Below are 26554 nucleotides of genomic sequence, written 5' to 3' on the forward strand. Positions count from 1 at the left end.
AGCGAACGTTTTCGATTTTCAGATGAAAAATCGTACGGAATTTGACATGTATGGCCTACATAAGTCTATGGGTGACATCATCACTCAGGATTTGCAGCCGTTGTCTGTGATCTTTCATTTTCACTAAAGCCGGCACTGGTAACTGATCATGTGACTGGACCACGCAAAATAGGTAAGATAATTTATTGATTTGCTACAAGGTGGTAGGGGGATCAGGAAGGATTTTTTCCCCTGCAGGAGCAGATTGGATCGTGCTTTGCTGGTATTTTTTTGCCTTCCTCTGGATCAACTGTGGGTGTAGGATTATAATTTTTTTTTTTTTTTTCTATGGTTGAACTGGATGGACTTTTGTCTTTTTTCAGCCAGACTAACTATGTAACTATGATTTTAGGTACTTAAATAGAGCGGTCAATTTATGCAGTGCTTTACATATATATTGTACATTCCCATCAGTCCCTAACCCTCAAGGGGCGTACAATCTAAGGTCCCTAACCCTCAAGGGGTGTACAATCTAAGGTCCCTAACTCACATTCATACATACACATACTAGGGCCAATTTAGACAGGAGCCAATTCACCTCCCAGCATGTCTTTGGAGTGTGGGAGGAAACCGGAGTACCCGGAGGAAACCCACGCAGGCACAGGGAGAACATGCAAACTCCAGGCAGGTGGTGCCATGGTTGGGATTCGAACCAACAACCCCAGTACTGCCAGGCAGAAGTGCTAACCATTTAGCTACTGTGCTGCCCTGAAAAGAACTATAGACTTTTATTCTCTGCAGAGCAGCTAGTATAGGGCTTAGAATGAGGGTGGGAGTAGGATGAAGAATATAGGAATCTGACTGGACGTCAAAATAAACCTCACGAATGAACATTTAGTGCCGGTCACATCGGTGCAATTTGCGAATTAAAATCGCACCTGAAATCGCATCTAATGAATATGAACGTCAGTGTCTTAACGTGCGATTTGCTGCAGTGAGATTCTTAAAGTAGTTCTTGAGTTACTTTTTCTGCAGTTTTGTTTCACATACATAGAACAGAATGGAAATCGCACTGCAAATTGCTAGAAATCATTGAAAATCTTCACAATTAGCAATAAAGCCTTCAGAAATTGCACTGAAATTTCACACAAATCGCAGCCGTCTGACCGGTGACTTATACTCTATGTAATAAAATCCTTTATTAGTGAATAGTCCTTCCTTCCTGAACCATTGTGCACCTGTAACCCCCCCATGATTCATGTAATCCCCCCCATGATTCATGTAATCCCCCCCATGATTCATGTAATCCCCCCCATGATTCATGTAATCCCCCCCATGATTCATGTAATCCCCCCCATGATTCATGTAACCCCCCCATGATTCATGTAACCCCCCATGATTCATGTAACCCCCCCATGATTCATGTAACCCCCCCATGATTCATGTAATTCCCCCATCCCCATGATTCATGTAATCCCCCCATCCCCATGATTCATGTAACCCCCCCATGATTCATGTAACCCCCCATGATTCATGTAACCCCCCCATGATTCATGTAATTCCCCCATCCCCATGATTCATGTAATCCCCCCATCCCCATGATTCATGTAATCCCCCCATGATTCATGTAATAACATCCTTTATTAGTGCACAGTCCTTCCTTCCTGAACCACTGTGCACATGTAATCCCCCCCATGATTCATGTAATCCCCCCCCCCCCATGATTCATGTAATCCCCCCATGATTCATGTAATTCCCCCATCCCCATGATTCATGTAACCCCCCCATGATTCATGTAATTCCCCCATCCCCATGATTCATGTAATCCCCCCATGATTCATGTAACCCCCCCATGATTCATGTAACCCCCCCATGATTCATGTAACCCCCCCCATGATTCATGTAATAACATCCTTTATTAGTGCATAGTCCTTCCTTCCTGAACCGCTGTGCACCTGTAATCCCCCCATGATTCATGTAACCCCCCCCCCATGATTCATGTAATAACATCCTTTATTACTGCACAGTCCTTCCTTCCTGAACCGCTGTGCACCTGTAATCCCCCCATGATTCATGTAATCCCCCCCCCCCATGATTCATGTAACCCCCCCCCCCCCCATGATTCATGTAACCCCCCCCCCCCATGATTCATGTAATAACATCCTTTATTACTGCACAGTCCTTCCTTCCTGAACCACTGTGCACCTGTAATCCCCCCCCATGATTCATGTAATCCCCCCCCCCCCATGATTCATGTAATCCCCCCCCATGATTCATGTAATCCCCCCCCCATGATTCATGTCATAACATCCTTTATTAGTGCATAGTCCTTCCTTCCTGAACCGCTGTGCACCTGTAATCCCCCCATGATTCATGTAACCCCCCCCCCCATGATTCATGTAATAACATCCTTTATTACTGCACAGTCCTTCCTTCCTGAACCGCTGTGCACCTGTAATCCCCCCCCATGATTCATGTAATCCCATGATTTATGCAATCCCCCCCATGATTCATGTAATCCCCCCCCATGATTCATGTAATCCCCCCCCCCATGATTCATGTCATAACATCCTTTATTAGTGCATAGTCCTTCCTTCCTGAACCGCTGTGCACCTGTAATCCCCCCATGATTCATGTAACCCCCCCCCCATGATTCATGTCATAACATCCTTTATTAGTGAATAGTCCTTCCTTCCTGAACTGCTGTGCACCTGTAATCCCCCCCCCCCCCGATTCATGTAATCCCCCCCCATGATTCATGTAATCCCCCCCCTGTTTCATGTAATCCCCCCCCCTGTTTCATGTAATCCCCCCCATGATTCATGTAATCCCCCCCATGATTCCCTGTGTACCCACATCCCACCACCATCCACTATGTCTTTGCACTCCATGATCCACACCCAACTATCTCCTGTGTACCCGCACCCAATCATCCACTGTGAGCCAACCCCCCCAATGAATAGATGAGCGACCACCCACACTGACCCTCAGCTAAGGAGAGATGAATATGTGTGGTTTGGCAGGAGGATTAATGCTGAAGTTTAGGTATGTCACTGCCCCGCCTCTTCACATCATCCTTTTACCCTCGGTTCACATCTGTGTGGGTGGTGCCGCGAAAATACCTGCAGCCGCACCACCCGCACAGAGAAATGCGGACCCGCGGGCGGGTGCCATTAGTTCTAATGGTACGCCGCCTGCACTGGAAAACAAAACCGTACTGGGAACCGAGGCTGCAGTTTCCAAAGAAGTGCAGGGACTTCTTCCTTGCGTGTCACGGGAGTCCATTCAAATGAATGGGCTCTCGTGCCCGTGCAAAACGTGGCCTGCACGGCCGCATGGATGTGAACCGGGGGTTAGATCAGCATCTACTGAAAAAAAAAAAAAGAAGGCATTCTCTGATTGGCGCCCATGCCGAGCAAATGACCTCTTATGTTCACTATGCAGCAGGGCAGAGACTTGGGGTGGGACCCAGAAGCCAGTTTCCACAGGTTTCCCACAGGTATGGTCCCTACATACTTACATTGGTCCAAGCTGGACCAAAGAAACAATTCTGGGGAAAAAGCAAGCCCTGCATGAACTTGAGACTACCCCAACATTTGTATCAGAATTATTATCAGCAAATTAGTCATATATGTAATACTGACTACATAAACATAACATTTAACTAGGCTTCACTGGATAAAAAAAACAAAAACAAACAAAAAAAAAAGATACAATCACCTGCCTATACATAATAAACACGGACTACCCTCACAGTAGGATTTGCTCCTTCATCACCTCCCCCTGGCAGGAGTGCACCATGGGTAATTTTTGGTGTCTTAATTTACCTGTGTCACTATCCCTCTCCCATGTTACCGTGTTTGAGCTCAATGAATGGTTGCTCAGGCCTGAACACAGGCACAGGGAGAACATGCAAACTCCAGGCAGGTGGTGCCGTGGTTGGGATTCAAACCAACGACCCTAGTACTGCCAAGTGGGAGTGTTAACCATTTAGCCACTGTGCTGCCCATACAAAGCGGAGCGTCATTAGAGCAATGGCTCCAATGAAGCAGGGAGACAGCAAAGAGCTGGGACTGGCGAGAATGACCTGTTGGGGGTGAGCTATCAGCACACACTGTCACTTTACTGTGAATGGACAGCGTCCTGTGATCTCAGCTTAGGCCACATGAACAGCACCATCTCTACAGCCTGACCGTGGATAGAAGTTTCCATAATTTTTGCTGAGGACTATGTTGACATTGGAGCCCCAATAGGCAAGCCACTCCTGCTGTATGACCAGGACGGAGCCCCAATAGGCAAGCCACTCCTGCTGTATGACCAGGACGGAGCCCCAATAGGCAAGCCACTCCTGCTGTATGACCAGGACGGAGCCCCAATAGGCAAGCCGCTCCTGCTGTATGACCAGGACGGAGCCCCAATAGGCAAGCCGCTCCTGCTGTATGACCAGGACGGAGCCCCAATAGGCAAGCCGCTCCTGCTGTATAACCAGGACGGAGCCCCAATAGGCAAGCCACCCCTGCTGTATGACCAGGACGGAGCCCCAATAGGCAAGCCGCTCCTGCTGTATGACCAGGGCGGAGCCCCAATAGGCAAGCCGCTCCTGCTGTATGACCAGGGCGGAGCCCCAATAGGCAAGCCGCCCCTGCTGTATGACCAGGACGGAGCCCCAATAGGCAAGCCGCTCCTGCTGTATGACCAGGGCGGAGCCCCAATAGGCAAGCCGCCCCTGCTGTATGACCAGGACGGAGCCCCAATAGGCAAGCCGCTCCTGCTGTATGACCAGGACGGAGCCCCAATAGGCAAGCCACTCCTGCTGTATGACCAGGACAGAGCCCCAATAGGCAAGCCGCTACTGCTGTATGACCAGGACGGAGCCCCAATAGGCAAGCCACTCCTGCTGTATGACCAGGGCGGAGCCCCAATAGGAAAGCCACTCCTGCTGTATGACCAGGACGGAGCCCCAATAGGCAAGCCGCTCCTGCTGTATGACCAGGACGGAGCCCCAATAGGCAAGCCACTCCTGCTGTATGACCAGGACGCCGCTGGTCCAGCTCAGTAGGGGCAGCCAATTAGGTTTTCATCTCCAGATCCTCCCAAGCAGACAGCTTACTTTCATCCATGTTAAAATATTCCTGTCTCTCCTCGCGGTCTCCCGTGCGACGGTTGCGAGAGCGCTGCATGATATGCGCCCGCTCTCCAATATGATGACCGATGCTCATCTGTTCCATCCCGCTGTCTGAATCTCGCATTGTGCGTCTTGTCTCGCGAATCTGGGAGGCAAAAAAAAAAAAAAAAAAAGAAAAAAAGGTCAGCTTACACAAACTGGAACGCTGATCTGCAAAGTCCTGTAACCCATAGCATCCATGGAGATTCCAGGGTATACAAGTCGCATCAGGGAAAGAGGATTCCTATCGGTTTCTATGGGTTACTAAACTTTGAGGTTGGTGTAGACCAGGGGTAGGCAACCTGCGGCTCTATAGCTGTTGTGGAACTACATTTCCCATGAGACATTGCAAAGATTACAAAACTGACAGTTACAGCTATGACTTGCAGAGGCATGATGGAACTTGTAGTCCTGCGGCTCTCATGTTGCCTAACCCCTGGTCTAGACACAAGATAGAGTCTTGATATAAGATTAGGGAACTACTCACCCCGCCAGGAGCAGTGCAGGTCTGTGATGTCTCCTGATATACTTTAGGGGCGCCACTGCCCGCCATATTGGAGTAGGATATGACCGTGGAAGAAGAGAATGTCTGACAGTTTGACGCATTGGAGAGTTGCTCCTGTTGGTGAACAACAATAAATACTGATCAATATATTTACAGATCATGTATCAGAAGGATCAATTTATAATAGCTCCAAATATGTGTATATATATATATATATATGTGTATGTATGTATGTATGTATGTATATATATATATATATATATATATATATATATATATATATATATATACATACATACACACATATACACACACACACACATATATACATATACACCAGTTAGGTCCATATATATTTGGCAAATTTTCATACTTTTGGCTCTGTATGCCACCAGAATAAATTACAATGAAACAATCCAAATGAATTTGAAGTGCAGACTTTCAGCTTTAATTCAAGGGATTGAACATAAATATCAAGTACAAATTTTAGGAACTGCAACCATTTGTATACACAGTCCCTCCATTTTCAGGGGCTCCAATGTAATTGGACAAATTAATATAATCATAAATAAAATGTTCAATTTTAATATTTTGTTGAGATTCCTTTACTGGCAATGACTGCCTGAACCCATGGACATTACCAAAGACTGGGTTTCCTCCAGCCTGATGCTTTGCTAGGCTCTAACTGCAGCTGTCTTCAGTTGTTCTTTGTGGGTCTTTCTGCCTTTAGTTTTGCCTTCAGCAAGTGAAATGCATGCTCAGTTGGGTTGAGATCAGGTGACTGACTCAGCCATTGCAGAATATTCCACTTATTTTCCTTCAAAAGCTCCTGGGTTGCTTTTGCAGTGTGTTTTGGATCATTGTCCATCTGTACTGTGAAGCGCCGTCCAATCACCTTTGCTGCATTTGGCTGAATCTGGGCTGACAGTATATCTGTAAACACTGCAGAATTCATCCGGCTGCTTCTGTCTTCTGTCACATCATCAATAAACACCAATGACCCAGTGCCACTGGAAATAATGCATGCCCATGCCATCACCCTGTCTCCGCCCAAGCCATCACCCTGCCTCCGCCCATGCCATCACCCTGCCTCCGCCCATGCCATCACCCTGCCTCCGCCATGTTTTACAGATGACGTTGTGTGCTTTGGATCATGAGCTGTTCCAAGCCTTCTCTACACTTTTTTCTTCCCATCATTCTGGTACAGATTCATCTTAGTTTCATCCGTCCAAAGAATGCTTTTCCAGAACTGGTCTGGCTTTTTTAGATGCTCTTTGGCAAAGTCTAATCTGGCTTTTCTATTCTTCAGGTTTATGAATGGTTTGCACCTTGTGGTGAACCCTCTGTATTTGCACCTTGTGGTGAACCCTCTGTATTTGCACCTTGTGGTGAACCCTCTGTATTTGCACCTTGTGGTGAACCCTCTGTATTTGCACCTTGTGGTGAACCCTCTGTATTTGCTCTCGTGAAGTCTTCTCTTGATTGTAGACTGACAATGATACGCCCACCTCCTGGAGAGTGTCCTTCACTTGTCTGGATGTTGTGAATGAGTTTTTCTTTACCTTCGAGAGGATCCTGCGATCATCCACCACTGTTGTCTTCCATGGACGTCCATGCCTTTTTATGTTGCTGGGCTCACCAGTGCGTTCTTCTTTCCTCAGAATGGACCAAACTGCTGATTTGGCCGCTCCTAATGTTGCTGCGATCTCTCTGATGGATTTGTTTAGTTTTTGAAGCCTTACAATGGCCTGTTTCACTTGCATGGGCGGCTCCTTCAAACGCATGATGGAGGTTCACAGCAATAGATTCCAAATGCAAATACCGCACTTAGAATCAACTCCAGACCTTTTACCTGCTTAATTGCGGAAGAAATACCGAAGGAGTAGCCCACACCTGGCCATGAAACAGCTTTTGATTCAATTGTCCAATTACTTTTGGTCCCTTGAAAAAGCGGAGATGGCTACTCTTTAAGAGCTGTAATTCCTGAACCTTTCCTCCAATTTGGATGTACATACCCTCAAATTAAACCGGAGAGTGTGCACTTTCAGTCCATATCCATTATAGAACTAGAGCTGGAATATGTTTTGGTAAATACCTGAAAAAAACTAAAATTGTGCCTGTGTCCAAATCAATCTCTCATTATATATATATATATATATATATATATATATATATATATATAGAGAGAGAGAGAGAGAGAGAGAGAGAGAGAGAGAGAGAGAGAGAGAGAGAGAGAGAGAGAGAGAGAGAGAGAGAGAGAGAGAGAGAGAGAGAGAGAGAGAGAGACACACACACACAGACACACACACGTGTGTATAGAGATGTGTATAGAGATAGATATATATAGACATATATCTATACACACACACGTATGTGTGTGTGACTGTATCTCTCTCGATATGGATATATACACACACATACGTGTGTGTGTGTATAGAGAGATATATATATATATATATCTCTCTCTCTCTCTATATTATATATATATATATATATATATATATATATATATATATAATGTGTATATATATATATATATATATATATATATATATATATATATATATATATTATCTATCTACCAAATATATATATATATATATATATAGTATTTTTTATATCACTCATGTGAATGTAATTTCAAAAGCAATTTCTGTAACTTTTAAATCTGCAATGCTGCAAAATCCGGTGATTCTGCCATGAAGGTCATTGTTAAGGTACACCCTGTTATAGGGTGACAACCCCCTGTTCCTGCACTACTGCATTGTCACCTGTCATTTGCCTTTCCAGGAAAGGCTACAAATCTGCTGAGCCGATGCGCATTACACAGGCGTGTTCCACTGTTGTCAGGATCAGGAAGCCCACCCTGAGCAATGACAAGCGGACTTCGCTGTGTAGGCAGACCGGAAGCAGGACATTGGCAGCACTGGGGTGCAACAAAGGAAACAAAGTATTTTATAAAAAGAACAAAACCATGAAAAATGTTTATGATGCACAGAGCATTAGAAAAATAAAATGTCATCCAGATAGGGTTTACAGCTACTTAAAATTCTCTAATGAAAATTTACTGGATTAAATGGCATTTTTTTATCCGCTTCAAGTTTAGCTACTACATGGAAAACATTTTTTTTTTTTTTAAGTATTTTGTCTATTTAAGCATTTTTAAATATTACTAGTACATTTGTTTGAAATCTCTTTTTACACTGAACCATTCCCATAATCCCCTGCACAGACAAGGAGATTGGGACAAGTAACTGATAAAGGATTTCATAGCTGAAGTGGAACTGCAAATCACAGATAAGACATCCAGGCGGTAAAATCAAAGGCTCCTCTGTACTGTACATTGCTGAAAATCAGAACATGTTTCAGGCATTGCAGGCTTAAAGGAAAAGTGCTTAAGCAAAAGGAGCGCTTGGAAACAAATCTCGCCAATGTGCTCAGTCCTAGTCCAATGAGTGAGCTGGAGGCAGCGAGGAAACCCGAGACGCTGCAGAACTGCGAGCGCGGAACAGTCAGTGGTGTCAGAGCGGTGAGTATGCAGTGTGGCAACTCTGTGGTTGTAAAGGTAAAAGGGTTTTTTTTTTTTGACCACTTGCCTACCGGGCACTTATACCCCCTTCCAGCCCAGGCCAGGCCAGCTTTCAGCGCTATCACACTTTGAATGACAATTGCGCGGTCATGCAACACTGTACCCATATGAAATTTTTATAATTTTTTTGTGACAGATAGAGCTTTCTTTTGGTGGTATGTACTTGCTGCTGGGGGTTTTATTTTTTGTGCTATAAACAAAAAAAGTTGCAAAAATTTTGAAAAAAAAAAAAAAGTTTCTTTGTTTCTATTATAAAATTTTGCAAACAGATAATTTTTCTCCTTCACTGATGTGCGTTGATGAGGCACTGATATGCAACAATGATGGGAACTGATAGGCGGCACTGATGATGCTGCACTGATATGCAACAATGATGGGAACTGATTAGGCGGCACTGATGGGCAGCACTGATGATGCTGCACTGATATGCAACAATGATGGGAACTGATAGGTGGCACTGATATGCAACAATGATGGGAACTGATAGGCGGCACTGATGCTGCTGCACTGATAAGCAACAATGATGGGAACTGATTAGGCAGCACTGATGGGCAGCACTGATGATGCTGCACTGATATGCAACAATGATGGGAACTGATAGGCGGCACTGACGATGCTGCACTGATATGCAACAATGATGGGAACTGATAGGCGGCACTGATGATGCTGCACTGATATGCAACAATGATGGGAACTTATAGGCGGGACTGATGGGCAGCCCTGATGATGCTGCACTGATATGCAACAATGATGGGAACTGATTAGGCGGCACTGATGGGCAGCACTGATGATGCTGCACCGATATGCAACAATGATGGGAACTGATAGGCGGCACTGATGGGCAGCACTGATGATGCTGCACCGATATGCAACAATGATGGGAACTGATAGGCGGCACTGATGATGCTGCACTGATATGCAACAATGATGGGAACTGATAGGCGGCACTGATGATGCTGCACTGATATGCAACAATGATGGGAACTGATAGGCGGCACTGATGAGGAGGCACTGATGGGCAGCACTGACGATGCTGCACTGATATGCAACAATGATGGGAACTGATAGGCGGCACTGATGATGCTGCACTGATATGCAACAATGATGGGAACTTATAGGCAGCACTGATATGCAACAATGATGGGAACTTATAGGCAGCACTGATATGCAACAATGATGGGAACTTATAGGCGGGACTGATGGGCAGCCCTGATGATGCTGCACGGATATGCAACAACGATGGGAACTGATAGGCGGCACTGATGATGCTGCACTGATAGGCGGCACTGATGAGGAGGCACTGATGGGCAGCACTGATGATGCTGCACTGATATGCAACAATGATGGGAACTGATTAGGCGGCACTGATGGGCAGCACTGATGATGCTGCACCGATATGCAACAATGATGGGAACTGATAGGCGGCACTGATGATGCTGCACTGATATACAACAATGATGGGAACTGATAGGCGGCACTGATGAGGAGGCACTGATGGGCAGCACTGATGATGCTGCACTGATATGCAACAATGGTGGGAACTGATTAGGCGGCACTGATGATGCTGCACTGATATGCAACAATGATGGGAACTGATAAGCGGCACTGAAGGGTAGGAACTTACTGACGGCACTGATCATCAGTCCCCTGATGATCGGTGCCGATACCGCCTCTGACAATTGGCAGTACTTTTCTAATGCTGCGACAGCTTGAGGAAAGTGCAGCCGATAACCGGCAACTGCATTTTCCCGGTGATCTGTTGTGTCATTGGACACGGCTGATCACATGGTAAAAGGCTGCTGCCATTGGCCTTTTACCACATCACGTGATCAGCTGTGTCCGTACAACACAGCGATCACAGAGATCGCCGGATGCGCACCCCCGGGGGCATGCGGGAGGACGTGTTCTGGGAGGACGTCATATGACGCCCTCCCAGAACTAGCCGGCCGCACTGAAGCCGGCATTCAGCTATCTGCGGATGGCAATACCAGGACCTGTTGAAGTGATCAGGCGGCAGTGCAACCGCCGACTGCTTCCACCTGACAGGCAGGAGTCTGCTCTCTTCTCTCTGCTCCACCCGCCATAGTGCTCCCCAGGATACCCGCCATGGGCCCGGATACATGGTGGGAGCGCAAGCGGGGGGGGGTTGTCGGGGAGGCGATACCAGGACCTGTGGAAGTGATCAGGTGGCAGTGCAACCGCTGACTGCTAAAACCTGACAGGCAGGAGTCTGCTCTCCTCTCTCTGCTCCACCCGCAATAGTGCTCCCTGGGCCCTCAGATGGAGAAGTGGGTCTTGATACATGGTGGAAGCACGCAGGAGGCCCGTTACCCCCGGTTCACATCTATGCGGGTGGTGACGCTGCGGATCCGCACGAAAATCCGTGCAGGCGCACCACCCGCACAGAGAATTACGGACCCGAGGGCGGGTGCCATTAGTTCTAATGCCACGCCGCCAACACTGGGAAACGCAACCGTACTGGGAACCTCGGCTGCATTTTCCAGAGTAGTGCAGGGACTTCTTCCCGGCATGTCACGGGCACGGGAGTCCATTCAAATGATTGGGCTCTCATGGCCACGCTGTGTGTGTCATTGGACACACAGCACAGCTCAGGATCCAGCCTGCACAAGTGCCCCCACAGCATGCAGCGTACTATGGTGGGTACTCCGCAGGGAGGAGGGGACAGGAGCACTGGCGGAGGACCTGAGAAGAGGAGGATCGGGGTTACTCTGTTGAAAACCATTGCACAGAGCAGGTAAGTGTGACTTGTTTATCATTTTCTTTTTAAATATAGGTTTACAATTACTTTAACCAGTTCACGTATACAATACGAATGGTGAATTAACAGGCCTCCAAATGGTGGAGCTCAGGTGTTCCCAGTGAAGAATACAGGTAATACTACTATCCACATAGATAATGCAGTCCATTCTTGTGGTTGGAGTCTGGATAGAAGGCATTTTCTCTTCCAGCATGACTGTGCTCCTGCGCACAAAGCCAGCTCCCTAAGACATGGCATGACTAGTTTGGTGTGGAGAAACTCGAGTGTCCTGCACAGAGCCCTGACCTCAACCCAACTGAACACCTCTGGAAAGAATTGCAACGTTGATTGCTAGCCCGGTTGTGACGGGAGTCACTTTGGGTGGGGGGCCCATGGAACACAGCTCAGTTTGGAGAGATGAAGAGACCCCTGTCTCAGCTCCCCATATCCCTCTTATGTGTAAGTCACCCTGTGCCTGTTAGGGGTACAGGGTGATCTGTCATAATATTGTGTAGACATGCCTAGGAGATAGGTGGGGGTTGTGGATTGTTTGGTGTTATGTGGTTGCATCCCATTGTTCAATCATGTGTCTTGCTTGGGAGCAAACTGTCTCCAGCAGCCCTCCCTCCCAATGGGACAGTCTTTTGGTGTGTCTCTTGTTACTAAATGTAGATTTCCCCGCCCGGTGTCATTATGCAAGGAGGGGGGGGGGGGGGGTTGTTCCCTTGAATGTATATATCTTGTATCTGTGTTAAAGTAAACTAGTCTATTTCCTGGTTTACTTCAAGACTGGTGTCATCTAGTCTAGTATGGTCTGTTGTCGGTGTTCGAACGGGGAAGCGATATTCTAATGGAAGTACCCAAGCGCAGTCTGTGTTCGGTTCCGTTACACAGGTCTTCTCATCTAACATCAGTACCCAACCTCACAAAATGTCCTTCTGGCCAATTGGACACAAATTGGACACCCTCCAAAATCTTGTGGAAAGCCTTCTCAGAAGAGTGGAAGATGTACTGGCCACGAAGAGGAGCAACTCCGTAACATGGCTGGAATAGGATACCCAAGAAGCTAGTATGGGTGTAATGCCATATGGGGTATCTATATGAACTGTGTACCGGAAATTCCATCCTAAGTGAATGTGAAGGAGCTGTAGGAAGAAGTGAGAGCTTGGACTGCAAGGACCGTACTCTACAGACGCTGGAGTATTGGAAAGCAAAAAGCCGTAAGATCCATACATACTCACCACACCTCCCATAAGATCGTTCATCAATCCAAACATGTCCATGAATCCGCCCCCCTAAAAAAAAGACAGGAACAAAGTTAGAAGTATCGCTATGCAATTGCCATATTTAAACCCGCAAATCATCCCAACCGATCTACTACAAGCCAACCGTCTCTGCTCCACCGACAGAAGGATCAACAGGCTCCAGAGTGCTTTGTGGTCCACTAATATCAAAAGGATGGAGCTGCTCAACTTCCAAAAGGTCAAAGGGAAACAACCCGCTTGCACTGGGTGCGACTTGCATGCCATGTGACTGGCAAATCGCATGCCAAGTTGCACCCCATTGTTCGCAATTACAGCGGTTTTATTTATATATATGAAAATATATATATATATATATATATATATATATATATATATATATATATATATGAAAATATATATATATATATATATATATATATATATATATATATATGAAAATATATATATATATATATATATATATATATATATATATATATATATATATATATATATATGAAAATATATATATATATATATATATATATGAAAATATATATATATATATATATATATATATATATATATATATATATGAAAATATATATATATATATATATATATATATATATATATGAAAATATATATATATATATATATATGAAAATATATATATATATATATATATGAAAATATATATATATATATATATATATATATATATATATATATGAAAATATATATATATATATATATGAAAATATATATATATATATATATATATATGAAAATATATATATATATATATATATATATATATATATATATATATATATATATATATATATATAAATATATATATATATATATATATATATATGAAAATATATATATATATATATATATATATATATATATATATATATATATATATGAAAATATATATATATATATATATATATATATATATATATATATATATATATGAAAATATATATATATATATATATATATATATATATATATATATATATATATAAATATATATATATATATATATATATATATATATATATGAAAATATATATATATATATATATATATATATATATATATATATATATATATATGAAAATATATATATATATATATATATATGAAAATATATATATATATATATATATATATATGAAAATATATATATATGAAAATATATATATATATATATATGAAAATATATATATATGAAAATATATATATATATATATATATATATATATACAGTCATGGCCGAAATTGTTGGCACCCTTGATATTTTTCCTGAAAATCAAGTATTTCACACAAAAAAGGTATTGCATTAACACATGTTTTGCTATACACATGTTTATTCCCTTTGTATGTATTGGAACAAATATAAAACAGAGGCAGAAAAGCAAATATGACATAATGTCACACAAAACCCCAAAAATGGGCTGGACAAAAGTATTGGCACCCTTAACTTAATATTTGGTTGCACACCCTTTGGAAAACATAACTGAAATCAGTCGCTTCCTATAACCATCAATAAGCTTCTGACACCTCTCACCCGGAATTTTGGACCACTCTTCCTTTGCAAACAGCTCCAGGTCTCTCTTATTGGAAGGACACCTTTTCCCAACAGCAATTTTAAGATCTCTCCACAGGTGTTCAATGGGATTTAGATCTGGGCTCATTGCTGGCCACTTCAGAACTCTCCAGCGCTTCTTTGCCATCCATTTCTGAGTGCTTTTTGACGTATGTTTGGGGTCATTGTCCTGCTGGAAGACCCAGGATCTTGGACGCAAACCCAGCTTTCTGACACTGGGCCCTACAGTGCGACCCAAAATCCTTTGGTAATCCTCAGATTTCATGATGCCTTGCACACAGTCAAGGCACCCAGTGCCAGAGGCAGCAAAACAACCCCAAAACATCATTGAACCTCCACCATATTTTACCGTAGGTACTGTGTTTTGTTCTTTGTAGGCCTCATTCCGTTTTCGGTAAACAGTAGAATGATGTGCTTTACCGAAAAGCTCTATCTTGGTCTCATCTGTCCACAAGATGTTTTCCCAGAAGGCTTTTGGCTTACTCAAGTACATTTTGGCAAACTGTAGTCTTGCTTTTTTATGTCTCTGTGTCAGCAGTGGGGTCCTCCTGGGTCTCCTGCCATAGCGTTTCATTTCATTTAAATGTCGACGGATAGTTCGCGCTGACACTGATGCTCCCTGAGCCTGCAGGACAGCTTGAATGTCTTTGGAACATGTTTGGGGCTGCTTATCCACCATCCGGACTATTCTGCGTTGCAATCTTTCATCAATTTTCCTCATCCGTCCACGACCAGGGAGATTAGCTACAGTGCCATGGGTTGCAAACTTCTTGATAATGTTGCGCACTGTGGACAAAGGCAAATCTAGTTCTCTGGAGATGGACTTGTAACCTTGAGATTGTTGATATTTTGCCACAATTTTGGTTCTCAGGTCCTCAGACAGTTCTCGTCTCCTCTTTCTGTTGTCCATGCTTAGTGTGGCACAGACAGACACACAATGCAAAGGTTAAGTGAACGTCTCTCCTTTTTATCTGCTTTCAGGTGTGATTTCTATATTGCCCACACCTGTTACTTGCCCCAGGTGAGTTTACAGGAGCATCACATGCTTGTAACATTCTTATTTATCCGCAGTTGTGAAAGGGTGCCAATACTTTTGTCCAGCCCATTTTTGGAGGTTTGTGTGACATTATGTCGAATTTGCTTTCTTTCCTCCCTTTTTTTGTTTTGTCCCAATACACACAAAGGGAATAAACATGTGTATAGCAAAACATGTGTTAATGCAATACGTTTCGTGAGAAATACATGATTTCCTGGAGAAATATCAAGGGTGCCAACAATTTCGGCCATGACTGTATATATATATATATATATATATATATATATGAAAATATATATATATATATATATATATGAAAATATATATATATATATATATATATATATATGAAAATATATATATATATATATATATGAAAATATATATATATATATATATATATATGAAAATATATATATATATATATATATATATATGAAAATATATATATATATATATATATATATGAAAATATATATATATATATATATGAAAATATATATATATATATATATATATATGAAAATATATATATATATATATATATATGAAAATATATATATATATATATATATATGAAAATATATATATATATATATATATATATATATATGAAAATATATATATATATATATATATGAAAATATATATATATATATATGAAAATATATATATATATATATATATATATGAAAATATATATATATATATATATATGAATATATATATATATATATATATATATATGAAAATATATATATATATATATATATGAAAATATATATATATATATATATATATATATATATATATATATATATGAAAATATATATATATATATATATATGAAAATATATATATATATATATATATGAAAATATATATATATATATATATATATGAAAATATATATATATATATATATATATGAAAATATATATATATATATATATATGAAAATATATATATATATATATATATGAAAATATATATATATATATATATGAAAATATATATATATATATATATGAAAATATATATATATATATATATATATATGAAAATATATATATATATATGAAAATATATATATATATATATGAAAATATATATATATATATATGAAAATATATATATATATATATATATGAAAATATATATATATATATATATGAAAATATATATATATATATATATATATGAAAATATATATATATATATATATGAAAATATATATATATATATATATATATATATATATATATGAAAATATATATATGAAAATATATATATATATATATATATATATGAAAATATATATATATATATATATATATATATGAAAATATATATATATATATATATATATATATATATATGAAAATATATATATATATATATATATATATATATATATATGAAAATATATATATATATATATATATATATGAAAATATATATATATATATATATATATATATATGAAAATATATATATATATATATATATATATGAAAATATATATATATATACAGTCATGGCCGAAATTGTTGGCACCCTTGATATTTCTCCAGGAAATCATGTATTTCTCACGAAACGTATTGCATTAACACATGTTTTGCTATACACATGTTTATTCCCTTTGTGTGTATTGGGACAAAACAAAAAAAGGGAGGAAAGAAAGCAAATTCGACATAATGTCACACAAACCTCCAAAAATGGGCTGGACAAAAGTATTGGCACCCTTTCACAACTGCGGATAAATAAGAATGTTACAAGCATGTGATGCTCCTGTAAACTCACCTGGGGCAAGTAACAGGTGTGGGCAATATAGAAATCACACCTGAAAGCAGATAAAAAGGAGAGACGTTCACTTAACCTTTGCATTGTGTGTCTGTCTGTGCCACACTAAGCATGGACAACAGAAAGAGGAGACGAGAACTGTCTGAGGACCTGAGAACCAAAATTGTGGCAAAATATCAACAATCTCAAGGTTACAAGTCCATCTCCAGAGAACTAGATTTGCCTTTGTCCACAGTGCGCAACATTATCAAGAAGTTTGCAACCCATGGCACTGTAGCTAATCTCCCTGGTCGTGGACGGATGAGGAAAATTGATGAAAGATTGCAACGCAGAATAGTCCGGATGGTGGATAAGCAGCCCCAAACATGTTCCAAAGACATTCAAGCTGTCCTGCAGGCTCAGGGAGCATCAGTGTCAGCGCGAACTATCCGTCGACATTTAAATGAAATGAAACGCTATGGCAGGAGACCCAGGAGGACCCCACTGCTGACACAGAGACATAAAAAAGCAAGACTACAGTTTGCCAAAATGTACTTGAGTAAGCCAAAAGCCTTCTGGGAAAACGTCTTGTGGACAGATGAGACCAAGATAGAGCTTTTCGGTAAAGCACATCATTCTACTGTTTACCGAAAACGGAATGAGGCCTACAAAGAACAAAACACAGTACCTACGGTAAAATATGGTGGAGGTTCAATGATGTTTTGGGGTTGTTTTGCTGCCTCTGGCACTGGGTGCCTTGACTGTGTGCAAGGCATCATGAAATCTGAGGATTACCAAAGGATTTTGGGTCGCACTGTAGGGCCCAGTGTCAGAAAGCTGGGTTTGCGTCCAAGATCCTGGGTCTTCCAGCAGGACAATGACCCCAAACATACGTCAAAAAGCACTCAGAAATGGATGGCAAAGAAGCGCTGGAGAGTTCTGAAGTGGCCAGCAATGAGCCCAGATCTAAATCCCATTGAACACCTGTGGAGAGATCTTAAAATTGCTGTTGGGAAAAGGTGTCCTTCCAATAAGAGAGACCTGGAGCTGTTTGCAAAGGAAGAGTGGTCCAAAATTCCGGGTGAGAGGTGTCAGAAGCTTATTGATGGTTATAGGAAGCGACTGATTTCAGTTATGTTTTCCAAAGGGTGTGCAACCAAATATTAAGTTAAGGGTGCCAATACTTTTGTCCAGCCCATTTTTGGGGTTTTGTGTGACATTATGTCATATTTGCTTTTCTGCCTCTGTTTTATATTTGTTCCAATACATACAAAGGGAATAAACATGTGTATAGCAAAACATGTGTTAATGCAATACCTTTTTTGTGTGAAATACTTGATTTTCAGGAAAAATATCAAGGGTGCCAACAATTTCGGCCATGACTGTATATATATATGAAAATATATATATATATATATATATATATATATATATATATGAAAATATATATATATATATATATATGAAAATATATATATATATATATGAAAAAATATATATATATATATGAAAATATATATATATATATATATGAAAATATATATATATATATATATGAAAATATATATATATATATATATATGAAAATATATATATATATATATATGAAAATATATATATATATATATATATATTATATATATATATATATATATATATATATATGAAAATATATATATATATATATATGAAAATATATATATATATATATATATATATATATATATATATATATATATATATGAAAATATATATATATATATATATATATGAAAATATATATATATATATATATATATATATGAAAATATATATATATATATATATGAAAATATATATATATATATATATATATATGAAAATATATATATATATATATATATATATATATATGAAAATATATATATATATATATGAAAATATATATATATATATATATGAAAATATATATATATATATATATATATATGAAAATATATATATATATATATATATATATATTTCATTTTTCTTTTTAGAGTAGTACATGCACTCTTTTGCTGCGATTTGCATAGACATCTGTATTAGATGTCTTGCAAATCGCACGTAAAATCGGCATGTCCTCACACTTTGTAATCGTGCGACTTCACTGTAAGTCGCGCAATTTCAAAGTCGGGCTTGATGTGAGGCTGCTTTCACACGGAGGAGTTTTTGAAGCGTTTTTGCATTTAAAAAGGCGACTGAAAAGCTCAAGAAAACTACTTCCCTGTGTATGTGAATGTACATCTATGTATGTTTTCACAGTGAGGCGCTGCGCTTGCGGAGCAAAAACTCCTGCTTGCAGCAACTTTAGGGCTTGATTGGCGAGCTAAAAAAAAAAAAAATGCCACAAAAACGCCTCTTCCCATTGAAATCAATGGAAAACACCTGAAAAGCGCCTAAGAAACGCCTCTGAGAAGCGTTTTTGGTGCAGTTTTAAAGTCATATGTCCTTTAACCACTTCCCGTCTGGACAATGTACACAAACGGCCAGATGGGAGCAGTGCCAAAGCGGGTTGCCATTTATAAATGGCCCCCACATTCACTGCCTGTGGGTTTTTTTTTTTTTTTTTTACACTGATTGCTTTTACACCCATAAAGGCTGTAAAAGCAATCATTTCTCCTCTGTGGCTGCATTCTTGCAGCCATTGAGAAATACTGTGTGAGCTGTGATTGGTCATATGATACAAGGCTGTTGTGAATAGCCCTGTACCATGTGACCTCTGTGATCATTCACAGATTTCACACGTAGTAAGCAATGATGTCAGGAAGTGACATCTTGCTTACTACTGTTCATGTGATCACCGATTGGCCAATCAGTGATAACATGATTTGGACCTCACACAGAGGTCCAGTACAGCGATCGGTGTTCCGCACGCTCCCAGGCACTGGTGACAGGTCCTCTTTATGGAAACATCGGGTCTATTAGACCCATGATTTCTTCCCTGCCTTCCAAGGCAGCTAATCAAGCGCAGATGGTGCTTAGTTAGCTGCTTCCAGGTTCGTTCATCACAGAGGAGATCAGGAAATGGATGTTCCTCCATCTGCTTTTTGGGAAGCCTCCCCACCCCCTGCTGATTACCATGGGCCTGGGCTTCCTAGAGGAATGGAAGAGCCCAGGAACCACCATGAGAGGTAACAGGCAAGGAGGGGAATGACGCTGTTTAATGCTGTAAGGGCCAGTTCACACTGCACAGAACTGTACTGGAACGCAGTTAAATGCATCAAAATTGCACCGAAACGCACCAAAATGCATCAAAAACACACTGGAACGCACATGTCCCTATTGAGGGCCAGTTCACACTCCATGCGGTTCAGTTTTTTTTTTTTGTCAGTGTCATAGTTCACATCAGCGCTTGCTGTTCCAGTGCGTTCCGGTTGCAGAAAAAAAAAAAAAAAAGTAGGGCAAGCTGCATTTTTCCTGCACAGGACTGTACTGGAACGCGGTAAAACGCACCATAAATGCACCGGAACGCACATGTCCCTGTTTATATTGAAGAAAAAGAGGGGAAAAAATGAACCGAAAAGCGTCACAAACGCACTGCAACGGGTCAAAACGCATTAAAAAAATGCACGTGTGGAAAGGCGTCTGGACTGCTTCTCTATGGAGTGAACCGGCCCTGGCAGTGAAGACTTCTAGGGACTGACTCTGATCAATTTAGAAGGTAAAACACTTACCATTCCCATCATATCGAATGGTGATAAGGCACCGGCCTGCAAGACAAAAGGGGCGGAGTTACACAGCGGCCACAGAAACACAAGACACCAAAATGTCACAATTCCAGCCATGCTCCATGTACACGACACGGGACTCCCAACACACCCACAGACTTCAGACACCAACCACACGTGTACATGACAAGGTGGGATCACAACGTTTCCAGACTAGTTCTGTAACATGTCAACCGATGGCAGCACAAGGCTGCATGCACAGTCACAGGGAGCACCGACCTTCATGAGTCAGTTTGCCAAAAAAACATTGTCCAGTGTACATCGGGAGTCGTGCAACTGGCGCTACTCTGACCACATTGCGTTGCCACGTCTGCCATTTCATCACGGACAGCAAGTTAGAACAAAGGTGACATTCTGCGTGAAACTGGGCAAGTCTGCCACGGAGACGTCTGACGTGATTCGGCAATGCTGCGATGAGGTGATTTGAGTGACTGCACGCACAGTCACAGGGAGCACCGACCTTCATGAGTCAGTTTGCCAAAAGACATCGTCCTGTGTCCATCGGGAGCTGTACAACTGGTGCTATTCTGACCATGAGCGTTACCACGTCTGTTGTAATTCACTGTCCATGCTGAAATGGCAGACGTGGTCAGAATAGCACCAGTTGCACGACTCCCGATGTACACAGGACAATGTCTTTTGGCAAACTGACTTATGAAGGTCGGTGCTCCCTGTGACTGTGCGTGCAGCCACTCAAAATCACCTCAGCGCAGCATCGCCGTAAACTTGCCGAATCACGTCAGATGTCTCCGTGGCAGACTTGCCAGTTTCATGCAGACTGATTAACTGATAATAAAAGTATTAGCTGGAGTTTGGCTTTAATTTGTTAGTGTATTTAAATCTGCTAGTCCGTATAACACTCCTCTCACAATGACAATGCTGCTGTCCAAAGGCGTTCCTGTTGCTCCTTCATCCAGAGTGGGGGCACTCTAATGCAGGTTTGTTATTGCCCAGATCACCAGTAAAAACAGAGGGGGGGAAAAAAAAAAAAAAAAAAAAGCATAAAAAGAAAAACTAATGCAGCCACCACATCTAATGACTGGTAAGCTACAATATATTTTTGGTTTTGGGTTAATGCCATTTGAATCTCATTGGATAATTATTGTTTGTTGTAGTTCTGGGCAGCGCAGTGGCTAAATGGTTAGCACTTCTGCCTGGCAGTACTCGGGTCGTTGGTTCGAATCCCAACCACAGCTCCACCTGCCTGGAGTTTGCATGTTCTCCCTGTGCCTGCGTGGGTTTCCTCCGGGTACTCGGGTTTCCTCCCACACTCCAAAGACATGCTGGTAGGATAATTGGCTCCTGTCTAAATTGTCCCTAGTATGTGTATGTATGAATGTGAGTTAGGGACCTTAGATTGTACGCCCCTCGGGGGCGGGGACTGATGTGAATGTACAATATATATGTAAAGTGCAGAGTACATTGATGGCGCTATATAAGTACCTGAAATAAATAATAACAGTTGAAAATACAAAGTTATAGGACACTTCTTAGGGCTCATGTACGCTGCAGCTCCCCAGGAGCGCGCAGCACCGCGATCTGGTGCCCGCTGTGTCCTCCGGACACAGTGGAACACCGATCATCGGACGGGACCTCTGTGCGAGGTCCCGATCATGTGATCACTGATTGGCCAATCAGTGATCACATGCAGAGTAGTAAGCAAGATGTCACTTCTGACATCATTGCTTACTACGTGTGAAATCTGTGAATGATCACAGAGAACACATGGTACAGGGCTATTCACAACAGCCTTGTGTGGCAAACTTGCTCATCAGAATTGGAGCGGAGTTCCCCCTCAACCCTCGTTTTCGTGTTCTATCTGTTTATCTGAGGCATTTCTCAAATCACTCCTCACATCCCCCCTGCAATTCCTGTGAGGCAAAGGTTATCTTCTGGCAGATGGTGTTGGGGACAACCAGGAAGACATGAGAAGTGGAGCCAGCCAGTCTACAAAGGTGTCACTTTTATCACCCAAAACTATGTAGGCCCACTCATTATCAAACCAACCAGAATAAGTGCACAGTCCTCAGATCAAATGTATGGTTCATATCATGGGATATGAGCTGGTAGTTTAGTGTAGGGTTCCCAATGACCACTCCCAAGTCAGAGCCCCTTCCCTTCCCCTGAGAGACCTATTAAGAGAGTTAGAGTTTGTGACACACACACACACACAGGGATCTCCCGAGCAACATCGTAACAGAGGAGATCAACGAACCTTTCGGCTCACAACTTGAATTTGCTAAAACCAGGCAAGGCAAGTAACTTACCCTGTATTTTCTCGCTATTCTGTTTGCTGTGTCTTTGTATACATATATATATATATTCTTGTGTCATCTCTGTAACTATTTATTTGCATCTGTTTGACTCTGTTAGAAATAAATCTTTCTTTCTGAAAGTGTTAAACTGTTTCTAAGCGCTTACTTGCAATTCACGAATCCCTGCCTTTGAAGAGACGCTACGGTTTGTCATATATCTCTGTATAGCAGGTCCGCGGGCCGTGCTATATAGACCAATATTTCAATCATTATAGTGTATATTTGGTAACGGGAGTTTCCCCAGTCTCCGACAAAAGTGGTGGTGGCAGTAGAGGGTTAGTTGCGTAACTAACCTGACCCAGTAACAAGCGCATTCAGGCTGCAGGCACCGATTGTAGTCCATTAGCTGGGCAATCGCTGTGTAGGGTGCAGCTGGGTGGGGCCTTGTTACGCGCGTCACACCGCGGTTTTGGATCGGCCGGCCCTTCGGTCACGAGTTTGGTGAGAAGGTCTGGGGTCTGACGCCGTGGGCGTGACGTATTACTGTTAGTCGCGGCTGTGCGATTGTCGCCTGTTGGTGGCGGTGACCGCAGGTCGTGACACCTTGTACCATGTGACAAGCTGTGACCAATCACAGCTCACATAGTAGCTCTCAATGGCTGCAAGAATGCAGCCAGAGAGAAGGAGAAATGATTACTTTTACAGCCTTTATGGGTGTAAAAGCAATCAGTGTAAAAAAAAAAAAACAAAACATCTTAATCACCCCCCACAAGTAGCACATTGTCGCTATGGTGACACTGTACTGCTAGGGTGACAGGATGTTTAAAAAAAAAAAACCCCCAAAAAACTATAAAAAAAAAAATGTTTAAAAATATAATTTTGGTTATAAACTAATTTGGGTTTTTTTTTTTTTATAGTTTTTTGGGGTTTTTTTTATATTTATTTATATTTTTATATAACGAAATACATTTTGGCCAAGATTTATGATGAAATATTATTTAATTGCAAAATTTTAAAAGAAAAACACTTTTCAAAATTTTTGGACTTTTCAATTTACATAGCAAAACAAAAAAAAAAAAAATCCCAGCAGTGAATAAATACCACCAAAATAAAGCTTTATCTGTCTCAAAAAAATGCTAAAAAATTCAGTGTTGCATGACCGCGCAATTGTCATTCAAAGTGTGATAGCACTGAAAGCTGAAAATTGGCCTGGGGAGGAAGGAGGTGAAAGTGCCCGGACTGGGAGGGGGGGGGGGGGGGTGAAAGTGCCCGGACTGGGAGGGGGGGGGGGGGGTGAAAGTGCCCGGACTGGGAGGGGGGGGGGGGTGAAAGTGCCCGGACTGGGAGGGGGGGGGGGGGTGAAAGTGCCCGGACTGGGAGGGGGGGGGGGGGTGAAAGTGCCCGGACTGGGAGGGGGGGGGGGGGTGAAAGTGCCCGGACTGGGAGGGGGGGGGGGGTGAAAGTGCCCGGACTGGGGGGGGGGGGGTGAAAGTGCCCGGACTGGGAGGGGGGGGGGTGAAAGTGCCCGGACTGGGGGGGGGGGGGGGTGAAAGTGCCCGGACTGGAAGGGGGGGGGGGTGAAAGTGCCCGGACTGGAAGGGGGGGGGGGTGAAAGTGCCCGGACTGGAAGGGGGGGGGGGTGAAAGTGCCCGGACTGGAAGGGGGGGGGGGTGAAAGTGCCCGGACTGGAAGGGGGGGGGGGGTGAAAGTGCCCGGACTGGAAGGGGGGGGGTGAAAGTGCCCGGACTGGAAGGGGGGGGGGGGGGTGAAAGTGCCCGGACTGGAAGGGGGGGGTGAAAGTGCCCGGACTGGAAGGGGGGGGGGGGTGAAAGTGCCCGGACTGGAAGGGGGGGGGGGTGAAAGTGCCCGGACTGGAAGGGGGGGGGGGTGAAAGTGCCCGGACTGGAAGGGGGGGAAAGTGCCCGGACTGGAAGGGGGGGAAAGTGCCCGGACTGGAAGGGGGGGGAAAGTGCCCGGACTGGAAGGGGGGGGAAAGTGCCCGGACTGGAAGGGGGGGGAAAGTGCCCGGACTGGAAGGGGGGGGAAAGTGCCCGGACTGGAAGGGGGGGAAAGTGCCCGGACTGGAAGGGGGGGGAAAGTGCCCGGACTGGAAGGGGGGGAAAGTGCCCGGACTGGAAGGGGGGGGAAAGTGCCCGGACTGGAAGGGGGGGGAAAGTGCCCGGACTGGAAGGGGGGGAAAGTGCCCGGACTGGAAGGGGGGGAAAGTGCCCGGACTGGAAGGGGGGGAAAGTGCCCGGACTGGAAGGGGGGGAAAGTGCCCGGACTGGAAGGGGGGGAAAGTGTCCGGACTGGAAGGGGGGGAAAGTGTCCGGACTGGAAGGGGGGGAAAGTGTCCGGACTGGAAGGGGGGGAAAGTGTCCGGACTGGAAGGGGGGGAAAGTGTCCGGACTGGAAGGGGGGGAAAGTGTCCGGACTGGAAGGGGGGGAAAGTGTCCGGACTGGAAGGGGGGGAAAGTGTCCGGACTGGAAGGGGGGGAAAGTGTCCGGACTGGAAGGGGGGGAAAGTGTCCGGACTGGAAGGGGGGGGGGGGGGGAAGTGTCCAGACTGGAAGGGGGGAAAGTGTCCAGACTGGAAGTGGTTAAAAAAAACGCTTCTAAATGCAAACGCTCATAAACGTGGCTCAACAGACATTTTTTTAACCTACGTTTTCCAGCAGTCAGTTTCCATTGTTCAGAAGTGTCCCCGTGACCATGGGGCCTCAGAAGTGTCCCCGTGACCATGGGGCCTCAGAAGTGTCCCCGTGACCATGGGGCCTCAGAAGTGTCCCCGTGACCATGGGGCCTCAGAAGTGTCCCCGTGACCATGGGGCCTCAGAAGTGTCCCCGTGACCATGGGGCCTCAGAAGTG

At 42.5% G+C, this 26554-nt stretch overlaps 1 protein-coding gene across 1 annotated transcript in view; it reads right to left on the reverse strand.

Moving 5' to 3' along the window:
• The window catches only part of LOC149428614 (myeloid leukemia factor 2-like), a 32852-nt gene extending 11425 nt beyond the window's left edge, over positions 1–21427 (reverse strand). The window contains exons 1-4 of the mRNA XM_089667199.1: positions 21377–21427; positions 13237–13290; positions 5631–5762; positions 5090–5249 (exon numbers count right to left, since the gene is read on the reverse strand). Of these exons, the coding sequence (XP_089523325.1) occupies positions 5090–5249; positions 5631–5762; positions 13237–13290; positions 21377–21388 (358 nt within the window). The 5' untranslated portion in view covers positions 21389–21427. The remainder of the gene's footprint in view (positions 1–5089; positions 5250–5630; positions 5763–13236; positions 13291–21376) is intronic.
• Positions 21428–26554: the final 5127 nt, after the last annotated feature.

The sequence above is a fragment of the Staurois parvus genome, unplaced genomic scaffold (genome assembly GCF_062004578.1).
Source record: "Staurois parvus isolate SC_StPar_1 unplaced genomic scaffold, SC_StPar_1.0 ptg003090l, whole genome shotgun sequence".
Lineage (NCBI taxonomy): Eukaryota > Metazoa > Chordata > Amphibia > Anura > Ranidae > Staurois > Staurois parvus.